Source organism: Hypanus sabinus, chromosome 6 (assembly GCF_030144855.1).
Source record: "Hypanus sabinus isolate sHypSab1 chromosome 6, sHypSab1.hap1, whole genome shotgun sequence".
Taxonomy (NCBI): Eukaryota; Metazoa; Chordata; class Chondrichthyes; order Myliobatiformes; family Dasyatidae; genus Hypanus; species Hypanus sabinus.
In genome coordinates this window covers 16,165,627-16,188,577 of record NC_082711.1, presented here as the reverse complement: position 1 = coordinate 16,188,577, position 22,951 = coordinate 16,165,627, and the positions used below count along the sequence as shown (strand labels likewise).

General features: G+C 38.9%; 1 protein-coding gene across 1 annotated transcript in view; it reads right to left on the bottom strand.

Annotated features, from left to right (window-relative positions):
• obscnb (obscurin, cytoskeletal calmodulin and titin-interacting RhoGEF b) overlaps positions 1-22,951 on the bottom strand; it is a 533,110-nt gene that overhangs the window by 189,715 nt on the left and 320,444 nt on the right. The window contains 6 exon segments of the mRNA XM_059971780.1: positions 2,777-4,099; positions 5,079-5,348; positions 9,344-9,634; positions 11,686-11,958; positions 12,243-12,518; positions 21,004-21,270. Of these exon segments, the coding sequence (XP_059827763.1) occupies positions 2,777-4,099; positions 5,079-5,348; positions 9,344-9,634; positions 11,686-11,958; positions 12,243-12,518; positions 21,004-21,270 (2,700 nt within the window).

Here is a 22,951-nt window from a genome sequence, read left to right as displayed (position 1 = left end):
GAGAAAGGTCAGGAAGGTGGACTTGAAATCCAGATCAGCCATGATCATATTGAATGTGAGAACACATGGTCAACTTCTTATATCCTTTTAGAACAGAGAATATAGAACAACACAACTTGGGAACAGGCCCTTCAGATCATTACGCCTGTGTTGACCATGATGCCAAGTTAAACTAATTGCACTTGCCTGCATCTAGTCAGCATCCTTCTGTTCCCCGCTTGTTCGTTTGTCTGTTTCCTTCTTAAACTTGCCATCACATCTGCTTCCACCACTACTTCCCTGGCAATGTTTTAAAAGTACCTACCAGCCTCTGTAAAAGACTTGCATTACAAATCTTTAAACTTTCTCATTCTCATGTTATACCTAATCCTTCCATTACTTCGCATTTCCAGCCTGGAACAATGACTCTGACCCTATTTACGCCTTTCATAATTTTAGATACTTCGATTAGGTTGGTCTTTCAGCCTTTGATAATTTAGAGAAACTAATCTGTCCAACCTCTCCTCATAGTTAATACACTCCATCTAGACAATATGCTGATGAAACTCTTCTACATCGTCTTCAGAGCCTCTATATACTACTGTTATAAGCAGAATTACAACACTATACTCCAAATCTGGCTTAACCAAAGTCTAATATACCCAAAAACATGATTTACCAAATTTTATACTTAGTTCTCTGACCACTGAAGTATGTCATATTGCCTTTTTTTTAAACCAACCTATCCACTCCTGTTGCTACTTCTATGGAACTAAGGACTTGCACTTCAAGATCCCTCTAATCAGCAACAGAGTTATACAGCTTGGGAATAGATCTTTTGGTCCAGCTGGTCCATCCAAACTCATCCTATTTGCCAGCGTTTGGGCTCATAACCTTCCAAAACTTTGGAATTCATGTACCTGTCCAACTGTCTTTTAAAAGTTGTTTTTGTATCTGATTCAATGACTTCCTTTGACAGTTCATTCCCCTTTGTGTAAAAATACTGTACCTCGAGTATCCATCAAATCTTGCCCTTCTCACCTTAAACCCATGCCGTTGAATTTTTGAATCACCAACACCGAGGAAAAAAACAGCATGCATTCACCCTATCTATGCCTTGCATCTCTAGAAGATCATTTCATCCATCTCCTACTCTCCAAAGCTAAAGTCTTAGTGTGTCCAACATCTCCTAATAACATAGTCCATCAAGACCTCACAACATTCTTGGAAATTATTTCTGTACTTTTACCAGTTTCCTAAAATTTTTACTTTAGCTGGGCAACCAAAACTGTATTACAAGTGCAGTCTCACCAGCATCCTCTCTCTTTTCCTTGTTATGTCACTGCTGTGGACAGCAAGAAGGTCCTCCATCTCTGGTGGTGTTCGCAGCTTCTTTCATCGTGTCAGTAGCTTCCTGTACAACTGAGATGATCCTAAGGCTCCTGTCATTTCTATATACTCTCCAGTGGTATTTCAACCCCCAAAATGCATCACCACACACTCAAATTCAATCTGCCATTTCTCCACCAACATTTCCAACTGTCCTATCACCTGTTGTACCCTCTGACAACCTTCCTGTTTTTGAAGAAGAGTTTCAAACATCTAGTTTTGCTGAAGAGATACTGTTCCAAATATGCTGGAGAATGACAACATCAAGCTTCAACTGGTGGGTTTGCCAGAGTTGCCTGCAGGGTAAGATTTCCTTTGATATTCTGTGTGTTGAAATGACATTCTAGAATGCACAGGAATCAAATGGACAAATAATGGATCTGCTCCTGAAAATGGAACCCTTGCCTGAATTGATAGCTTTACTGCGTGAAGACGGTACCCTTTTGTGTGGTCGCAGTTGGTGACTTTAACAGGACTTCGGAGAACAATGGAAAGATCAATGGCATCGGCTTACTTGGAAAACAAATCATATCTCTCTCTCTCTCTCTCTCCCCCTCCCACACCCCCTCCCACCACCACCCCCCCCACATCTACTCAACTTAATATCAGAAACTGAACTGACTTCATTCCTATACCATCGTAAGACTGTATTCATTTACCATCTAAGCTTGAAGAAGTTTGGGGTTTTATATTTACACACTTATACACATAAACTCTGCTAACCTGTTTGATTTATCTGGTTTTATATTACTGTATCACGTAGATACTATAAATAGTGTTTCATTTATAGCAAAACCAGACTCCAGGTGTGTTCCATTTCTGCTGGTTCTTTTAACCCGTTATGGGGTACGTAACAGCAGTAGCATTTGTACTCTCAAATAAATTAATACATTTTTTATATTATTTACACATTGTTTAGAGTATGTTGAAAGCAAAGAATATGCAAACTCCATTTCATACATAAATACTACAGGTAGATAATAAAATGCACAATATTTGTTGTGGCTATTTTTCCTAGGATATCCTAAATTTTAGTACTTTGACCCCTGTGATCCAGCTGTTCTCATCACAAAAACTCCTTACAGAATTCAGAAATCACAAAAACTTGAGATAGGTAATGAAATTTACTCTCACAGAATTTATGAGAAATTAAAGTATATAAATCAACATTTATTTAAACTCATTTTTCTTGACACATGCACAGCTGATGTGAATCATGGTACAGAAAACCATGAGGTGAACCATTTTCTAGGAATGCAACACCAACCACCGACACCCCGGCACCCTTTAACTCAGGGGTCACTTTTATAGCTTAAGTAAGTAATGCCAGATTAAATATTGTACTTTTTGAATGTGAAGGAACCCATAAAGTTGTGAAATAAACTTAAGGAATAGTAGTAGAACATACCAGATTCAATTTGTGGTCCCTTTTGTATGAATGTACGGTCTTCTCCAAATGCACCAGCAGACCGCGAAACCTTCTTAATCCGTATCTCAACCCTATTATTGTCTTGGCAAATATCAATTTGAACATGAATTCCCTGGCCAATAAATATCTCTTTAAACCTGGCTGCAGCCAATTCTGCCTCAGTTAAGGTATCGAACTTAATATAAATATAATTTTCATCCTCATGGTAAGTCTGTCTGTCCAAAATTTCTTCATCTCCTTCATCAGCACTAACAAAAAAATCTTCATCCACATCAGAAATTTCAAAAGATAGTTTTGAACGCAGTAGTCTGTGAAGTCGTTTGCCCGCCCTGCGGAAAGCATCATCAACGTCACTTCCTGAAGAACTTTCAGGTTCACTATCAGTGCTGTACTTTATACCGATGCCTTGTGTAAGCTTCTTAACTGTTTCCATCGCATCACTTACAACTTTAACTTTTCCACTGTGGGAAGTTGTGCCAAATTTGTTAGAAGCCTCACAAGTATATGTTCCAGAGTCTTTTTCTTCCACACCTGTAATAATTAAAGAACAGGTTCCATCACTGTAATTATCAATATGATAATGTCTTCCATCAACAAGCTCTTCTCCACCTTTCAGCCATCGAACTTTGACTTCAGGTTTACTCAGGGCCACACACTCAAGATGGATAGTTTGGCCCAGCTCAATTGTCTGAGGTTTAAAAACTTCTCCGAACACAGGTATGCCTTGCTGTTTCAGTTCCTTCCTGATTTTATAACCCTTAAATGCAGCTTGGATTTTGGTTGCAGCTTCAGTGAGAGATGGATCTTCTTCCGAGACAGGTTCATCTTTCAACTTCTCAGGCTCAGCGTTTGTAGATTCCCAGTGTTTAAAAAATTCACTTGTAGAAATAGTTTGTACTTTTCCTGCTATTGTTATGGTTGACTGTCCTGCTGTTTTCAGGTAATGAACAAGGGATGGAGTACCTGATCTTGACTCTTCATCAGAGCTTGTATAAGAATCACATGCTCTAGACATGTCATCTGTAGATAATTCTTCAGTCTCCAAACGTTTCTGTAGCCGTTGTTTTAGAGCTTTGTCATCTTCTTCTGGTACTTCGCTGATAGAATCAAGAGTTGGTTCTCGGCTCATTCTTCGTTTTTTTGCCAAGGCTTCCCAAAGAAGATGTAGATCACCTTCCTGTGCTGCCTCAGGTGGCAAGCTTGGTTTGAGAGTAACTTCCTCCCCATCTACTATTTCAACTGTAACTTCGTCAGGTTCCTGTAGAATTTCCCAGTCCTGATCTGGAACAGGCTTTTTGGTATCTGCAGAAAATAAGACATCAATTATTTTATTAATTGTACAACCAGTGTAAATACAACATAGAGTACAGTACAACACATTTATAGGACAAACATTAAAAACAAGTATACCATCTTTGTAATTTTAACATGTATAATTCAAGTGATGCACCAAACTATCCCATTTTTGAAGATTATAAATAGCTGCATAAAATTATGATTTCCATCCAGATTTCATATTTTTTGTTTCATTAAGTAGGATGTTTTAGCTCAGGTTCTTCACTTTGCATTGTAAGAAGATGGGAGATGATAGGTGAGGAAGGCAAAGGACTGAAGATGAAGAAATCTGAGAGGAGACTACAGTAGATCATGGAATAAAGGAAACCCAAGGGAAGAAGATGAAGGACCTTTTAATGGAAGTTAGAGAAATCAATGTCATGCTATTGGGTTGGTAACCACTAAGACAGAACATGGCACGTTGTTTCTCCAATCTGAGTCCACCAGTGGAGGAGGCTGTGGACAGATATGTCAGTATGGGAATGGGAAGTTGAAATAAAATTATTTGTCAGTAGGAGATACTGCCTGCTGCAGTGGATGGAGAGAAGAGGCTTGATGAAGTGATCACTCAATCTGTGTCGGGTATCACCAGTACAAGGGAGGCCACAACGCAAGTACATTGGTGACTTTTATGGTATTTGGTTGGTTGAGGGACATACTTCCACAACATTTTAAGGCAGAATTAGATGAGCCCTTGAAATAACACAACAGAGAAGGTGTGTCATTTCAAGGGAAGTGTTAAAATGAATGAGTAAAGATAGGTTCTGGATGGCAAGCATATGCACAATGGACTGAAGGTTCTGTTTCTATATTGTACGACTCTGACTTCATTTTGGATCGTATATTTTCATGACTTCCAAAGGTAAGATTTGGAAATACCTTAGGGTGAAAATGATTGGAAAAATGTTAGTATAGGCAAGAAACAGCAATACATTATTTTTTTTACCATCCAAGGTGACTTCAGCAGATGTTTTAATATCTGAGGTTGCCATACAGGTGTATTTCCCTTCATCCTCAGCACTGCAATTGTTAATAATAAGACAGTGTTTTGTTCCTCCAGAAATTATTTCATTCTTGCTGCTTGTTTTAATGGGCTGATCATTCTTTAGCCATGATGCATTAATGCATTCTCTGGAAAATTCACACTCGAGCTTGACAGACTCCCCATTTATTGCAGTAATGTTAGTGAGAGGAATGGTGACAGTCACAGGAACCTCTGCAAAACAGATAAAGGTTCACGAATGGACACAGTGGACACCAGGTAAATAATTACATATTTGAAAATAGCATGATAAATATGCACAATGCTAATAATCAGGTGCCGGCTTACATCAGAATATAGAACAGCATTTTCTTGATTTCCACGTACAGCAAAATCTATACGAGTTTATGGCAAACAACCATTATGCTTCTGTGTTTGTTATTAATTTAAATAAAATATATTCATATAGGATCTTTGATGCAGTAATCTAATTTAAATTCAAGTATTTAAGGCAGAGATAGATAAGTTCTTGAATAGCCAGGGCATCAAAGGGTGTGGGGTGAAAGCAGGGGAGTGGGAATGACTAGATGAAGTGGATCAGCCTATGACTGAATGGCAAAGCAGACTCAATGGGCCGAATGGCCTACTCCTGCTCTTAAATCTTATGGTCTAAATTGCTTCACTTAGGGTGTATCTGCTGTAGTTAATTGTTTTTTAAGGGCAGGGTTAAGAAAGAGAATTGAAGTGAAAGAATGTACAAATTCAGAAGTTAGAGAAGCATTTCATAAAGGAAAAGGTCTTTTTAAACTTTCATGTGATAGAAAAAATCATATTGGCAACTGATGTCAAGGAACAATCACCGAACTCCAGACCACGAGGGTCAATGCCTCCCTCTGCATCTGGATCCTTGACTTCCTGACTATCAGAAAGGATAGGTGGCAACACCTCTGCCATGATTATTCTAAAGGCTGGTGTTCCACAAGGTTGAGGCCTAACACCCCCTACTCTACTCTCTGTACACTCATGATTGCATGGCCAGATCCTGTTTGAACTCTATCTACAGGTTTTCAGATGATAGCACCATAGTGGGCCATATCTCAAATAACGATGAGTTGGGAGTACAGAAAAGAGATGAACGCTTATTACCATAGTGTCATGACAACAACTGTTCCCCTAATGTCAACAAAACAAGAGCTGCTCATTGATTTCAGGAAGGTGGGGGTGGGGGGGGGAATAGCACATTACTTTCTATATCAACGGCATTGAGGTTGAGAGGATTGAGATTATATTCATGGGTTCATGGATCATCCAGAAATCAAAAATAAAACCTGGGCAATATTTCTGAAAAATCAAAATCAATCAACAAGCTGTTCCAGGATATGCACTTGTGCTCATTCATTCAGCAATCTGTTTTATATTAAAATATCAATTGAAAAAATTCTAGCCTCACTCTTTCAGCTATTCCCTTCTCCTATAGTCACTCCCCCACCGATGTTACAACTTACCACTAATATCTTTCCCAGTTCTGATGTAGTGTTATTGACCTGAGATATTCACTGTTTCCCTTTCAACAGATGCTGTTTCCAGCATTTTCTTTTTTAATTTCTTTAGAACACATCAATGACTTTGTTGATATTGTTAAAAAGAAGTAAAGGACATATAGTTCTTTTATTTCTTTTGATTTACATTTACTTCTTTTGATTTTTTAAACTTGTCTTAGGGTCATTTGCTGACATTTAAGACACAAAGACCATAAGACATAGGCCCATTGAGTCTGTTCCACCATTCATGGCTAATCTTTTTCCCCCTGATCAGCCCCACTCCCCAGCCTTCTGCACAAAACCTTTGATGTCAAGTCCAATCAAGAACATATCATGCTCTACCTTAAATACACCAAAGACCTGGCCTCTACAGCTACCTGTGGTAATAAATTCTACCAATTCAACACTCTCAGACTAAAGAAATTTCTCCGTATCTCTGTTTTAAATTGACGCCCCTCTATCCTGAGGTTGTGCCTTCTTGTCCTAGACTCCCCCCACCATGGGAAACATCCTTTCCATATCTGCTCTGTCTCATAACTTGGTAAGCAGCCTTATGTGTGGCACCTTGTCAAAACCCTTCTGAAAGTCCAAATATACAACATCCACTGCATCCCCTTTATTTATCCTACGTGTAATTTCCTCAAAGAATTCTAACAGGTTGGTCAGGCAAGATTTTCCCTTAAAAAATCCATGCTGACTTTGTCCTAACTTGACTTGTGTATTCCATTACCTCATCCTTAACAACTGACTCCAACACCTTTCCAACCACTGAGGTCAGGCTAACTGGTCTATAATTTTGTTTCTGTTGCTTTCCTCCTTTCTTAAAGAGTGGAGTGACACTTGCAATTTTCCAGTCCTCTGGCACCATCCCAGAGTCCAATGACTTTTTGAAAGATCATTACTAATGCCTCCACAATCTCTACCGCTGCCTCCCACAGAACCTTAGGGTACAGTTCATCTGGTCCAGGTGACTTATTACTCTTGGGTCTTTCACATTTTTGAGCACCTTCTCCCTTGTAATAGTAACTGCACTCACTTCTCTTCCTTCACACCCTTCAACATCAGGCACACTGCTAGTGTCTTCCACAGTGAAGACTGATGCAAAATACTCATTTATTTCAACAGCCATTTCCCTGGCCTCCTTTATTAGTTCTCCTGCCTCATCTCTAACGGATCCATATGCATTACTTTTCTCTTACTTTTTTTTACATAATTGAAAAAACTATCCACTTTGATATTGTTTGCTAGCTTGCTTTCATATTTCATCTCTTCCCTGCTGATGATACTTTCAGTTGCTCTCTGTAGGGTTTTAAAAGCTTCCCAATCCTCTGTCTTACCACTAATTTTTGTGTTGTTGTATGCTCTCTCTTCTGCTTTTACATTAGTTTTGACTTAACTTGTCAGTCACAGTTGTATTATTTTGCCATTTGAGTATTTCTTTGTTTTTGCCATACATCTATGCTGCACCTTCCTCATTTCCCCCAGAAACTCATGGCATTGCTGCTCTGCTGTCATCCCTGCCAGCAACTCCTTCCAATTAACTTTGGCCAAATCCTCTCTCATTCCACTGTAATTCTCTTTACTCCAGTGAAATACTGCCATGCCAGACATATCTCCCTATCAAATATCAAGCTGAAGTCAATCACCGACTCCTAAGGGTTCCATTACCCTAAGCTCCCTAATCACTGATATATTGTTATGTCAAACTTTACTTTTTCCCGATCAAATTTCAAGCTGAACTCAATCATATTGTGATCACTGCCTCGGTTACACCATAGGACATAGAAATCTACAGCACATTACAAGTCCTTCGGCTCACAACGTTGTGCCGACCATGTAACCTACTCTAGAAACTGCCTACAGTTACCCTACCGCATAGCCCCCCTTATTTTTCTAACCTCCATGTACCTAGATAAGAGTCTCTTAAAAGATCTGCCTCCATCACTGCCACCTGCAGTACATTTCGCACACCCACCATCGTCTGTGTGAAAAACTTATCACAGAGAGTTCTTTTACCTTGAGCTCCCTAATCATGGCTGCTTCAGTACATAATGCCCAATCCTCCAGTAGGCTCAATAACAAACTGCTCTAAAAAGCCATCTCATAGTAAGTCAACAAACTCGCTCTCTTGAGATCCATTTCCAACCTGATTTTCCCAATCAACCTCTATGTTGAAACTTCCCATGACTATCATAACATTGCCCCTTTGACCTGCCTTTTCTAATTCCTGTAGTAATCTGTGGTTCATATTCCTACTACTGTTGGGAGGCCTGAATATAACTGCCACCAGGGTCCTTTTACTCTTGCAGTTTCTTAACTCAACCCACAAGAATTCAACATCTTCCGATCCTATGGCACATCTTTCTACTGATTTGATGCCATTCTTTACCAGCAGAGCCATGCCACCTCCTCTGCCTGCCTTTCTAATCTCCGACACAATGTACAACCTTGGACATTTAACTCCCAACTATAACCATACTAGGCTTGTATTTTAGTGTCAAGAAGCCAACACATTGGTGCAAGAAATGGGAGAACAGGTCATCGAATCTCGTATATCAAAATGATTGTTCTTATATAAATAAGTGCATGCACAATTTTGAATTGCAGAAGTATCACCATCTTGTTATATTAGTGGTTAATTCTAAAGATATGAAGAACCAGCAACTGGTCTGCATTTATAATTCTCACCCAGCAGAACTGTCTGTGGCAAATGTACAGGCTCGCCAGCTCCAGCATGGTTCAGAGCTGAAACGCGGAAGCTGTAACTAGTGCCTGGTATCAGATTATCAACAGTGAATTCTGTCTCTTCAACTACTTTTGTGTTACATGGCAACCAGAAGTCACTGTCAGAAGGTTTCATCTCAACATGATAGCCTTGTATAACACTGCCACCATCTCTTAGTGGTTTTAACCAAGACAAGGTGACAGACTGGTGGTTCTTTCTGACAACTTCTGGACTCTCAGGTGGACCAGGAGGACCTGTAGAGGTGAGTAAGAACTATTATTTGCTACAGTTCCAGAAATGATAATTATACAAGCAAAATTGAAAAAGAATATTAATTTGTGCAAAATAGTTATTACACATAAATAAAATATATAAACTGTAAATAAACCATAATTATTAAACCTTCAACTCAAAAATATCTTGCAATTAAAAATATCATCTATGTTTTACCATATTATTTGATTTCAAATGACACAATAAAACACACTAATTGAGTCACAATGTGGTACAGCATAGAAAGGGGTTCTTGGTCCATGGTGTCTAAATCTTATGTTTCTAATTAAACTTGTATTTATAAATGGCTTTTACGAATTCAGGTTATCACAGATGGTTTTACAGCCAATGACTCCATTGGCACTGCTTTATACAGTCTTAAGAGTTATAGAACACTATAGCAAATAAACAGATCCTTTGGCCCATTTAGTGCAATGCAAACTATTAATATGCCTAGTTCTTTTGACCTTCACCTGGAACATAGCCTTCTATAGCCCTCCTGTCTTTATACTGTACCTATCCAAATTTCTCTTCAATGTTGAACCTGAGTAACCATGACTTCTGAAAACTCATTCCACATTCGCACCACCCTCTGAGTGAAGTTGTTCACCCTTATATTCCCTTTAAACAGTTCACCTTTTACCCTTAATCCATGACCTCTAGCTGTAATCTCACCCAACCTCAGGGGAAAAAAGCTTGCTTGCATTTACTCTATTTATATCCTTCATGATTTTATTTATGTCCATCTAACCTCCCTTCATTCCCATACACTCCAGGGAATAAAGTCCTAACATACTCAAGCTTTTCTTTTAACACAGATGCTCAAGTCCTGGCAAAATCCTTGTAAATTTTCTCTGCACTCTTTCAATATTAATGATATCTTTCCTGCAGGTGACGACCAAAGCTGCACATGATTCTCCAAATTAGGCCTCACCAATATTTTTTTCAACTTCAACATTACATCTCAACTCCTGTACAATAAAAACACCCAAAACACTGGAGGAACTCAGGAGACCAGGCAGCATCAATGGAAAAGAATACAGTCAATATTTTGAGCCGAGATCCTTCATCAGGACTAGAGAAAAAAAAGATGAGAGCAAATACTTATAAAGAGCAACTTAATAATAGGCAGTCTCTGTCTCTGCTTAACTGTGTAATGAATATTGGCCCAGACATAGCAGATAACTCCCCACTGCACCAACCTTGAGAACTTCACTTGATAGTGAAGATGTGACCTCACATTTCATCCAATATACTGGGGGGGGGGGGGGCTGCTGGCCTGCCTAGCATTTTCATCATATTCTCTCTTTATTTCAGATTTCATAAATAATTCATCATTTCACTTCTGCTGTCTCAATTTAGTGCTCAAATCTCTGAACCCTCTCAAAATTTCAGGGTTGAAACTGCTGTGTTACAATGTTGTCTATAAAGATTACGTGTTTGGAATTTTAACCAAACAACTGTAAACTGGTTAACACTTAGAACTGGTTCGCGTGTATTATTTGCACTCTGCAGTGGAACTTCATTTATTTTGTTTTTTGATCAGCTATTGGTCTATGATACTGCTAACTGCATTTGTAAAAGAAAGTACAGAACTATATAATATATCTCCCCTCCAATTTTACTGTTAATATTTTACCATGATCATTTATCACCACAGCAAGGTCAGAGTAGAGTAAAAAAAATTTTAAATGTCATCACTTTTTTTTAGTTTTTTTTCTTTTCAGGCATCATTTTCTTTGATAAAGAAAAATCAGTTCAAGTCCTTTTCCTTTAAATGCCTGATCAGAAGAGAAAAAATTTAAGAGAATGCGAGAGGTGGAGAAGAAGAAAATCAAATCCACTGTCAGTTTGCGAGGCAAAGGGGTAGGGTCACAAGCTGCAAGTCCAAGAGAGGAACAAAAACTTATCTGAGGCTCACAGATGAAAAAGCCAAACAGTCCAAACACTTAAGCCAAAAACCTCTGCAGCAAAAGGAGTTTAAAGATTACATTTTGCATAATTTAAATGCTGTCAATGTCTGGTATCTTACCAATAACAGTTATTTTTGCTGACGCAATAACATCTCTTGAAGCAAAAGTTATTTCTCCAGAATGAATAAGTTGGGCATTTTTCAGTATGAGTTTGTAAGTATTTCTTTCTGCCTTTGTTTCCCAGTGCTCATCAGTTTTGATATCGGCTTCATTCAGATACCAGCTCACTTCAGTAACAGGGACCACTTCACTCAATACACATTCAAATTCTGTATGATCGCCTTGGACCACTTCAGTATCTCTCAAAGTGTTCAAAATGTTAATCTGCCATCCTACACAGGAAAACACATTGATGCTCACATCAAATTAAATGTACTTTCATTGAGAAATATGTACAATTAGTAGGTAAGTTAACGAACAATTAATAAACTAATTATGAATTACAGGAAATAGAATCTAAAATGGTTGTTCATCAATGTAATGCTTTACCAATGGAACTTAGAAGGAACCTAGAAGATTATTTTTTTGTTTCTACCAATGTCATTATTTAATACAAGATTTAAACAATTAGTTTCCCCCAATGAAAATATTTACAACATGGATCATTTTTTTTTACCTTTAACATTTAAATACGCTGAGGACATGGCATTTCCAGACATGAAGCTCACTCGACAACTATCAGATGGAACTAAGTTCTTTAACAGTAAGAGGTGTCGCCTTCCAGCTTCGAGCACTGCAGTTTCTAGTTTTTCAGACTGTGTTACAGGAACATCATCCATCAGCCACATATAATCACTTACTTCTGGATTGGATAAGGTGCATTCAAACAGAGCTTCACCACCTTCTACTGTATCTACATTCTCTAGTCCTTCAAGAATATCAGGTTGCTTTGCTAATTAAAGGAAAAAAAACAGTAATTCAAACTATTATTTTTGGAGTAACACATTAGAATGGTACTGGCCTGCATACTATACCATTTAATCAATCTTGTGTTCCTTAACATGAGGGATATAAGCATATGCAAAACTTGGGGATTGCTGCTTTACTGGCAAGGCCAGCATCTCTTTTCTCTAATCCTGATACCTGAATTGAGTGGTTTGCTGGGTTATTTCAGGGGGTTCTTTAACAGTCAAAATGGTGGGGTGTGCTGAATAAAGGTGACAGATGTTATCCACTAAATTAGATTAGAATAAAACTTCCTTCACCCTGCCCAATGAAGACTCAGTAAAATACTGCTTGTATTTTTTCTACCTCTCTGTTATTTTTCAATTTTTATGCTATAAACCAAATCCAACTCTGCATCCTTAAAATTAGATTGCATAGCACTCAATTTTGTGCTTGCCCTAGAAATCAGTTCCAAGTGAATAGTGAATGTCATGTCTGTATGCTAATGATTTTAGTGGATCTGCTATTCTTCTGGTGTCATCATACACCAATAATGTCCCTATTAATGTAACCTACACCCACTCCCCACCTGCCATTTCCATCCGTACAGCATGAATTGAAGCCACTGAGTGCAATCTATAACTATTGCAGAACAGTTGCATTACAACTAAGTACACTCAGTGGGCACTTTATTTGGTATAGGGGAGTAAAGTAGCCACAGAGTGTACCTAATGAAGTGGCCACTGAGTATATTTCTGTATGTTCATGGTCTTCTGCAGCTGTAGCCTATTCACTTCAAGGTTTATTGTGTGTTAAGAGTATAGAGATACTCTTCTGTACACCACTGTTGTAACAGGTGGTTTGATGTGTTAGCGTCATCTTGAACCAGTTTGGCCATTCTCCTCTGACCCCTCTCTCATTAACATGGTACTGTCGCCCACAGAACAGCTGCTTACTGGATATTTTTTTTTGTTTCTCACACCATTCTCTGTAAACTTTAGAGACGATTGTACTTGAAAATCCTAGGAGATCAGCAGTTTCTGAGATATTCAAATCTCTCGCCTGGCATCAACAATCATTCTACAGTCAAAGTCATTTAAATTACACTTCTTCCCCATTGTGATTTGTGGTCTGAGTAAGAACTGAATCTCTTAACCATGTCTGCATGCTTTTATGCATTGAGTTGCTGCCTAATGACTGACTGACCAGATATTTGCATCAACAAGCAGGTGTACAGGTGTACCTATTAAAATGGCCACAGTATACTGTATAGTGCAACTTTTTTTTGCTTGTTCCATTATGTAAAGGTAGACATTGCTGATATTAGAAGACTTCAAGACTACATCTTGGGCTTCTGTGAAAACCAAACTACATGCATTCTCAGATTCGGCAAGGCTGTCACCTTGAGATATATGAGATGCAGCTGGAAGACCTTCAGCCGCACTCTTAGACCTAGATTGCACACTTCACTTAGGTCAAGGTCACTTTGACTCTCAAATTTCTCATCTCTGCATCTTTCCATAGTGTTACTGCAAGTCTCTCCCATATCTCTAATTTGATGCTCACAACATCATAGAGCTCATCTAGGCATTACACTTGTGTAGAGATAAAGAGCTGAGTAAAGAGGTCAAACTACTTTAAGATGGCATTGGTGAAGCACAGTGACGACTTGCTAGTAGCAAATACAACGATTAATTACTTTATTTATCACACTTTTTCATGAAAATGATCAATAGCCTGTGATTTCTCTTTTGAACTGCCTGCAGGACCTGGCATTTTTGTGGGGTGAACTGAAGTCACAAAGCTTCAGGACATTTGTGCCATGGCGTGTAAGGGCCGAATCAAAGCGACAAGGCCTGGGCCCAAGAGCAGGGAATGAGCCAATGCTTGGCTGCTGAAGGGGTCTTAGAGGTGACAGAGTCGAGACAGCAGGGCTTGGGTCTGAGATTGAGAAACAAACTGATGATTGATTTAAATACTGGGCCAAATCTAGGGAGCAGGTCTATCTATTTAAGATCTCCTCCAACTCTTTTGGCCACTCTGATATTCCAGAGGACCAACTTTGTCCCTTGCAATCCTTTTGCTCTTAATAGACCTGCAGAAGTCCTTGGGAATTTTCTTCATCTTGTCTGTTAGAGCAGCCTCATGCCTCCTGATTTCCTTAATAAATTATCCTCTTGCATTTCTTATACTTCGAGTACCTTGTTTGTTCCTACTTGCAGATACTTTTTACAGTAAGGGAGTCCCAGTGGCAAGTTAAGATTTCCTACTATCACAATCTTATGTTTCTTGCTACAGTCTACAATCTCTCAACAAATTTGCTCCTCTAAATTCCACTGGCTATTAGGTGGTTTATAATACTAATCCTATTAACATGGTCATCCCTTTTTTTTTATCCTCAGTTTCACCCATGTCTCACTAATGAGCCCTGCAGCCTGTCCTGTCTGAGCACTGTTGTGACACTTCCCTGACTAATAATACCATCCTTCTCGTGCTACTGCTTCGAAAGCAACGTAACCTTGGAATGTTGAGTTGCCAGTCCTGCCCCTCCTGCAACCAAATCTCACTGATTCTCAATGTCATAATTCCATGTGCAGATCCATGCCCAATGCTCATCCGATTTTTCTACAATACTCCTTATACTGAAATATACACAACTCAAAACATTAGTCCCATCATGCTCAACCCTTTGATTCCTGACTTTGTATGCAAGTTTAACAACATTGTTCCTCACAATCACTCCACTATCTGCTCTAGCTTCCATGCCCCTGCAACTCTTGTTTATATGCTCCTCTGCAGCACTAGCAAACCTTCCTGCAAAGATATTCATTGCCCTCCAGTGCAAACCATCCTATCTGTATAGGTCTCACATTACCTGAGAGGGCGCAATGATCCGAAAAACCGAAGCCCTCACTTCTGCACCATCTCCTTAGCCACATGTTAAACTGTATGATCTTCCTATTTCTGGGCTAACTAGCACATGGCATGGGTAGTAATCCTGAGGTCTTGTCCTATCCTTTAACTCAACACCTAACTCCCTGAACTTACTTACCTCATCAACCTTCCTACTCATGTCATTGAGACTGCTCACCCTCCCACTTAAGAATGCTGAAGACTTAATCCAAGATGCCATGTATCATCTGGGAATCTCGTTCGCAACCACAGAACATCTTGTCTGTTCCCCTAACCAATGAATCCCTATCACTTCAGTTCACCTCTTTTTTATAGCTACAACAACATGATTCACAAGCATAAATATTTAAAAACAAACCAACAAAAGGTTTATGCAATTTAAAAATCAAAAAAATCAACAAGTTAGCAAAACTTTTTTTTAAAAATGCGAATGCTGGGAAATAGAAAATTCTGGAAGTAGCCATCAGGTCAGGCTGAATATGTGGGAAGAGCAACAGAGTTAATGTTTCAGGTAGAAGACCCTTCATAATAGCTCGACAGAAGATAAAGAAATTTGTTAAGCTGCAAGAAGGGTAAGGGAGCTGAGAGGTCTCTGATCAGGTGAAACAAGGATGACTACGGGGACAAAGGAGGACAATGCCTTTGGAAATATGGACGTAGAAAAGAAAGAGAGAGTTCAATCTGGAGAAGAGTGAGGTGTTGCACTTTGGGAGGTCAAATGTAGGAGGAATTAATACAGCTAACCGCAGGACACCTAGTAACATTAATGTTGAGGTGCCAAACCATAGTTCCCTGAAAGGGCAACACAAATTAATAGAATGTAAAGAAACCATACTGCATACTTGCCTTCAATGGTTGTGGCAATGAGTATTGAGTGGTGTGGTAGTGTAGTGATTAGCGAAACACTTTACAATATAGGGACCTGGGTTCAATTTCCATCGCTACCTGTAAGGAATTTATATGTTCTCTCCATGACCACATGGTTTCCTCCCTCAGTCAAGTGATGTACTGGTTGGTAGCTTAATTGGTTATTATAAACTGTCCTTTGATTAGGCTAAGATTAAATCGGGGGATTGCTGGGCAGCGCAGCTTGAAGGGCTGGAAGGACCTATTCCATACTCTATCTCAATAAATTAAAAATAAATAAATAAAGGAAGAGGTAACAATTTATAAAACTGTTGGTTAGGACACATTTGAAATGTTGTGTGCTATTCTGGTTGCGGCATTACAGGATGATGTGGAGGCTTTGTAAGAGGTTCACCAAGATGTTGGCTGCATTAGAGAGAATTAGCTACAAGGTTGAATAGCCTTAAGATTGTTCTTCTTTTAAAGTATTGGAGGCTGAGGGACAATCTGATGCAAGTATGTAAAATTATGACTGTCGTAAATAGGGGAGATGGTCAGTCTCTTTTCCAGACTGAAAATGTCATATACTAGAGGGTATAGGTTTAAGGCAAGAGGGAGAAATTTAAAGAAGATTTATGAGATTTTTAAACAGGCATGTGAACAAGTAGAGAATGGAGGGAATTAGACCACATGCAGCCAGATGGGATTAGCTGAAATTGGCTGCATGCTCAGCTCAGACATCATCATTCCTATGCTGACTGTTTTATGTTCTATGCCTTTAGCCCTCATCAATTCAGAGTAAGCAGGCCAAGTTTGTCCAACCTCTTTTCATAGCTAGTGCACTCCAATCCAGGTGACATCCTGATAAAACTTTTCTGCATCCTCTCAAAGCCACCATATTTTTTCCTGTAATGTGACAAACTGCACACAAATGCGGCCTGACCGAAGTTTTATACAGTTGTAACATGACTTCCCAACTTTTACACTGATTACCCTGACCACTGAAAGCAAGTTCAAGTCTAATTGTCATTCAGCAATACATGAATGCCTATGAACACAGCCAAATGAAACAGGGTTCCTCTGGGGCCAAGGTCAAAAATCAGAATCAGGTTTAATATCACTGGCATATGTTCTGAAACTTGTTAATAAATCAATTACAGTAACTGTTTATATGTTTATAAGTTAAAATAGAGCAAAAACAGAAAAAAGTGATGTAGTGCTCATGGGTTCAATATCCATTTAGAAACTGGATGGCAGAGGGGAAGAAGCTGTTCTTGAATTGCTAAGTGTGTGCCTTCAGGCTTCTGTACCAGTTTCCTGACAGTAACATTGGGAAGAGGGCATGTCCTGGGTGATAAGGGTCCTTAATAATGGATGCTGCCTTTCTGAGGCACCACTCCTTAAAGATATCTTGGATACAATGGAAGCTAGTATGTATGATGGAGCTGATTAATTTCACAACTTACTATAGCTTCTTATGATCCTGTGCAGTGGCCACCCATACCAGATAGTGATGCAGCCTGTCAGAATGCTCTCCACAGTACATCTGTAGAAGTTTGAGTGTTTCAGGTGACAAACTAAATGTCCTCAAACTCCTAAAGAAATATAGCCACTGTCTTGCCTTCTTTATAGTTGCATCGATAATTTGGGATCAGGTTAGATCCTCAGATATATTGACACCCAGGAACTTGAAATTACTTACTCTCTCCACTTTTGATCCCACTACAAAGATTGGTTCATGTTCCTTCATCTTACCATTTCTGAAGTCCACAATCAGCTCTTTCGTCTTACTGATGCTGAGTGCAAGGTTGTTGCTGAGATACCACTCAACTAGCTGGTAAATCTCACTCCTGCACCCTCTCTTGTCTCCATCTGCGATTCTGCCAACAATGGTTGTATCATCAGCAAATTTATACAGTAGATGGCATTTGAGCTACATCTAGCCACACAGTCATGGGTATAGAGAGAGCAGAGCAGGGGGCTAAGCACACACCTCTTGTTGATTGTCAGTGAGGAGGAAATATTATTACCAGTCTGCACAGATTGTGATCTTCTGGTTAGGAAGTCCAGGATCCAATTACAGAGGATGGTACAGAGGTCCAGGGTCTGTAGCTTTTTGATGAAGACTGTAAGGATGATGGTGTTAAACATTGAGCTACAGTCAACAAACAGCATCCTGACATAGGTGTTTGTATTGTCCAGGTGATCTAAGACTGTGTGAAGAGCCATTGAGAATGCATCTGTGGTACACCTTTTGTGGCAATAGGCAATTTGCAATGGGTCCAGGTCCTTACCAAGGCAGGAGTTGATTCTAGCCATGACCAACCTCTCAAAGCATTTCATCACCCTACTGAACAATAGTCATTAAGGCAGCTCACACTACTATTCTTGGTCACTGGTATAATTGCTGCCTTTTTGAAGAAGGTGGGAACTTCCAACCGTAGCAGTGAGGTTGAAAATGTCTTTGAATACACCCACCAGTTGGTTGGCACAAGCTTTCAGAGCCTTATCAGGTACTCTATCAGGGCCTGCCACTTTGTGAGGGTTCATCTTCCTGAAAGACAGCTTGACATCAGCCTCCGAGACAGAGATCACAGGTCACTGGGTGCAACAGGAATCCTCACAGCTGTAGTTATTTTCTCCCTTTCAAAGCAGGCATAAAAAGCATTGAACTCACTTGGAAGCATTGCTGCCATTCTTGATGTTGGGTTTCGCTTTGAAGGAAGTAATTACTGCAAACCCTGACAGAGTTGACGTGCACCCAATGTCACCTCCAATCTCACTTGGAATTGTTTCTCCACTCTTGAAATAGCCCTCTGGAAGTCATGCCTGGTTTTCTTGTACAGACCTGCATCTCCAGACTTAAATGGTATAGGTCTAGCCCTCAGCAGAGCCGAACCTCCTGGTTCATCCATGGCTTTTGGTTTGGGAATGCACAGGAAGTTTTTGTAGGCATACACGCCAAGATTTGCATATCTAAAGAGCACCTGAACTCAGGTTTAGTGCTCAATCATTAGCTCACCTTGACTGTCGTCAGACGGTTAAGTCTGAAATTGCATTTAGGGTTTCTGTTTAGCTTGGATTCTTGTCTAATCATGTCAGGTTTTCGTCTAGCATCTCGTCAAGAACCCTGTTCTTATCTCAGACTCAAAATTATCTCTTGATTCTAGTTTTGGATACTTCAGCATTTGGGTCCTCACCATCCTCACTTAGGCCTCTTGTCACAGCAGGAGATGCAAAATATAGAGCAGAAAGACATTGCCAGCAGGTAAGGCTGGGCATGACTGTGACCGCAACTACTAGAGGGGGAGAGAGAATAAACAAACAAACTGTGCCCATATCACGGATGGGTCACTGATACAGAAAGTTACCTGAAGTTGTGGAAGTCAATATTAATTCAAGAAAACTGCAATGTCGCAGTCAGAAAATGGTGTTATTCTAGCTTACATTCAGACTCACTTTAACAGTGCTAGAGGCCACAAAGCAATAAGCCAGAATGGGAATGGGATAGAAACCTAAAGTGGTAGGCAAAAGAAAACTAGCAGACTGAACATAAATGCTCCAAAAAGTGCTCAATTAGCCTGTGTTTGGCTTCTCCAACATATAGTAGTCTACATTGCGAACATCGATCGGAACAAATGCCAGTGAATCATTGCTTTCACCTGGAAAGATGCTTAGATGATAGGATGGTGGGAAGGAGAAAGATTTAAGAACAAGTGTTCCATTACCTGTGGTTGAAACAGAAAGTGGGTAACTGCTGAGAATGGAAGAATGGAAAAGAGTCTCTGTGAAATGCTAGAAGAAACAAGTTAGCTTTAAGGTATTAAGGAGATGGGATGGAAAAGATAAAAGAACTATAGTTGATGGTCACCAATGTCCTTGAACAGAAAGTCCTACAAAAGTTAAGTAGATATGGCTCAGCCAATCACGATGGGGGAAGGGGGGAGAGGGAGAAAAACAAAGTTGGGGACATTCTTGGGGATACAGAGTAAAGTACCTTTCCCTTCATGGTCAGCAGGCACAACAGGATAATTCACATTTATAATGTTCCACAAGCTTTCGCAATTTGTACAATAATGTATAAAGCTTGGTAGCAAACTGCTCTAAGCTCCTATGGTAGATATGCATTATCAATGAAAATCAGCCTCTCCATCAAAATCTTCTTCAAATATATCAACTTCAAAAATTCACGTCATCTCTCTTGTAAACCATTACATGACTAAGCTGGCAACCTATGCATTCTTTACTTTTACTTAAATTTTAGTCTACTTTGAAAATACATTTTCTTTTTTTCTTTAAATGTTCTTTTATGCTGGAAACAGAAAATATAAGGTTTGATTATCAAAAGGTACACTTGCACAGCTCAGTGATAAAATGGGCTTGAAAAGATGTAGAAAAAAAGTGGAGTGAATAAGCATTTGGTGCATTTCCCACCTGGTAAGATAATCATGATCATCAGTAACTTACATAGATTAAGAAATCTAGATGAAGGCTGGTGGTGGGTTAGAGCCAAACCTCTACAAATAGTTGAAGAATTAGTGAGTGGATGAGATTAATTAAAAGCTGGTGGTTAAATGATTACAAAGCTAACTTTTAGAAGTCCATCTTTGTAAATTGCCCATTCATAAATATCCTTCTTTAGTTTGTTAATTTTCTTGTAATTTTAAATAATGTTAAAAATTTAGCAATAATGCACTATATTGTGGGAAGCATTGTATTTCTCCTGGGCTCACCTAGAACACTGAGCACTGCTGCAACCTTTGTTCCAGCTGCTTCACAAGTATACTTCCCACTGTCCGCTGGGGTGACTTCACAGATTTTCAGCTTTGCTACATTCCAGTCTTGGTCAATAATTATGTGATGACCATCAGGCTGAATCTCTTTGTCATTTCTTTTCCACACAGCTTTGACTGGTCTGGAGTACTGACAGATAAACTCTGCTGTGTCATGCTCCTCTCTAGTAATATCTTCCATTTCGCTTACTACCTCAACCGTTGGATCTGTTAATCAACATCCATAGGAGATTTAGTAGCAGCACCAATAGAAATTCAAATATTTTAAGATTATTATCTTTATTTTAACAAATTGCAAACTGGGATCAAGTGAGTACATAACTTTGAAGGATTGTTTTCATATTTATTGTATATTTTTTCTTTAGTGTGTTTTTTATGCTTATTGCATTTTTTAAAGTTGCATTTGACGTAACATAAAGATTTTTACTTCTCACGTATGTAACGGATGTAAGAAATAAAGTCAATTCAGATCCAGAGTAACAATCATTTCGTTTTCCCTAACTGACATAACTAACAATCTTTAATCTTGAAATATTATTTTTGACTTTTGAACTGATTGGATGATAACTACATCATTGTGACAGATTGTGAGCTACCATCCATAAAATTTAAACATTTTAAGTTCATAAATAATGTCCAAGTAAACAATGAGATAGCGGCAATCCCAAACAGGATGATGATTTATTGTACTGTATGTTAAATATTTAACTTATTAGTAGATGCCTATCTGGAATTTTGATTGAGAACAAACTTCATTATCAAAATTTGAATATATTCAAATTCTTCTATTAAGTCACAGATTAATCTATCAGAATTACATATATGAATCACTGGTTCACAACAGATCCAATCTTAACAGTGTCAAACATTGAACTACTTTATATAATCTATTTTGCTGTAATGCTGCAGCTCACATCCAGCAAGCTTGCTGTTGGACTGCAACAAATCTATTGGATAGATTAAAAAAAATCTGCTCAACTTGTATTACCTCCACTACGGAGTCAAGGTCACCACAACTCATTGAAATGCAACACAACACAGCTGTTAAAACTCTTCAATGGATGTTCAGTGAGACCCTCTCTCGCTTATCTCCAGCATTTGTGCTACTCCCAATTTCCAGCAACTGCAAAATCTCTGGTGTTTATGATTTACTTTTACAGTTGTCTGGAGGCAGAGTTCAATGTCGTTATTGGTTAATTCATGGAAGCATTTGAGAGGATTTGTCACAAACTTAACAAAGGCAAAATAAAGGTACTTTGCCAGCCTGAGTCTCTATGCAACACTGCACTCAGGCAATATATGTCCCCAATATTTTCCATATCTTAGGAGTAATTAAACTAGGATGGGCATCGATGATGAAATTTATGATTGTCTTTGCTCAGCAGCATACCTCAACCTATTTAAAGAGTATTTGAAGTTAAAGACTCTGAATTTGGTACATAATTCATGACCCACTGACAAGCAGTGGTTTATACAGTATATAAGGTATGATTTGATTGAGTTGGAATCAGTGTAATGTTAACTGGGGTTGATTTCTGTATAAAGGAATCAATTAATGAAGAAAATCAAACAGGATGAACCTATACCCATTGGAGTTTAGAAAAAAAAAAGATTGAATTTGGAATTACAAAGAAGTTCTTGAACTCCTTGTAGACTTCCAGATCAAGAGCTTTGACCCAAAATGTTGATGGTCCATTTCTTTCTACAGACACTACCTTACCTAGAGTCCTCCAGCAGTATGTTTTTTGTAGGATGTTGAGGGTTTGCTTAACACCTAGGTTTACTATCAGCAACTTTGCAACAGAATGTAATTTTAGCTCTAGGGTTCGGCTAGAAATCAAACTTTATTTTGGAATGTTAAGGTGCCAAAAACTAAGCAAAAAAACTT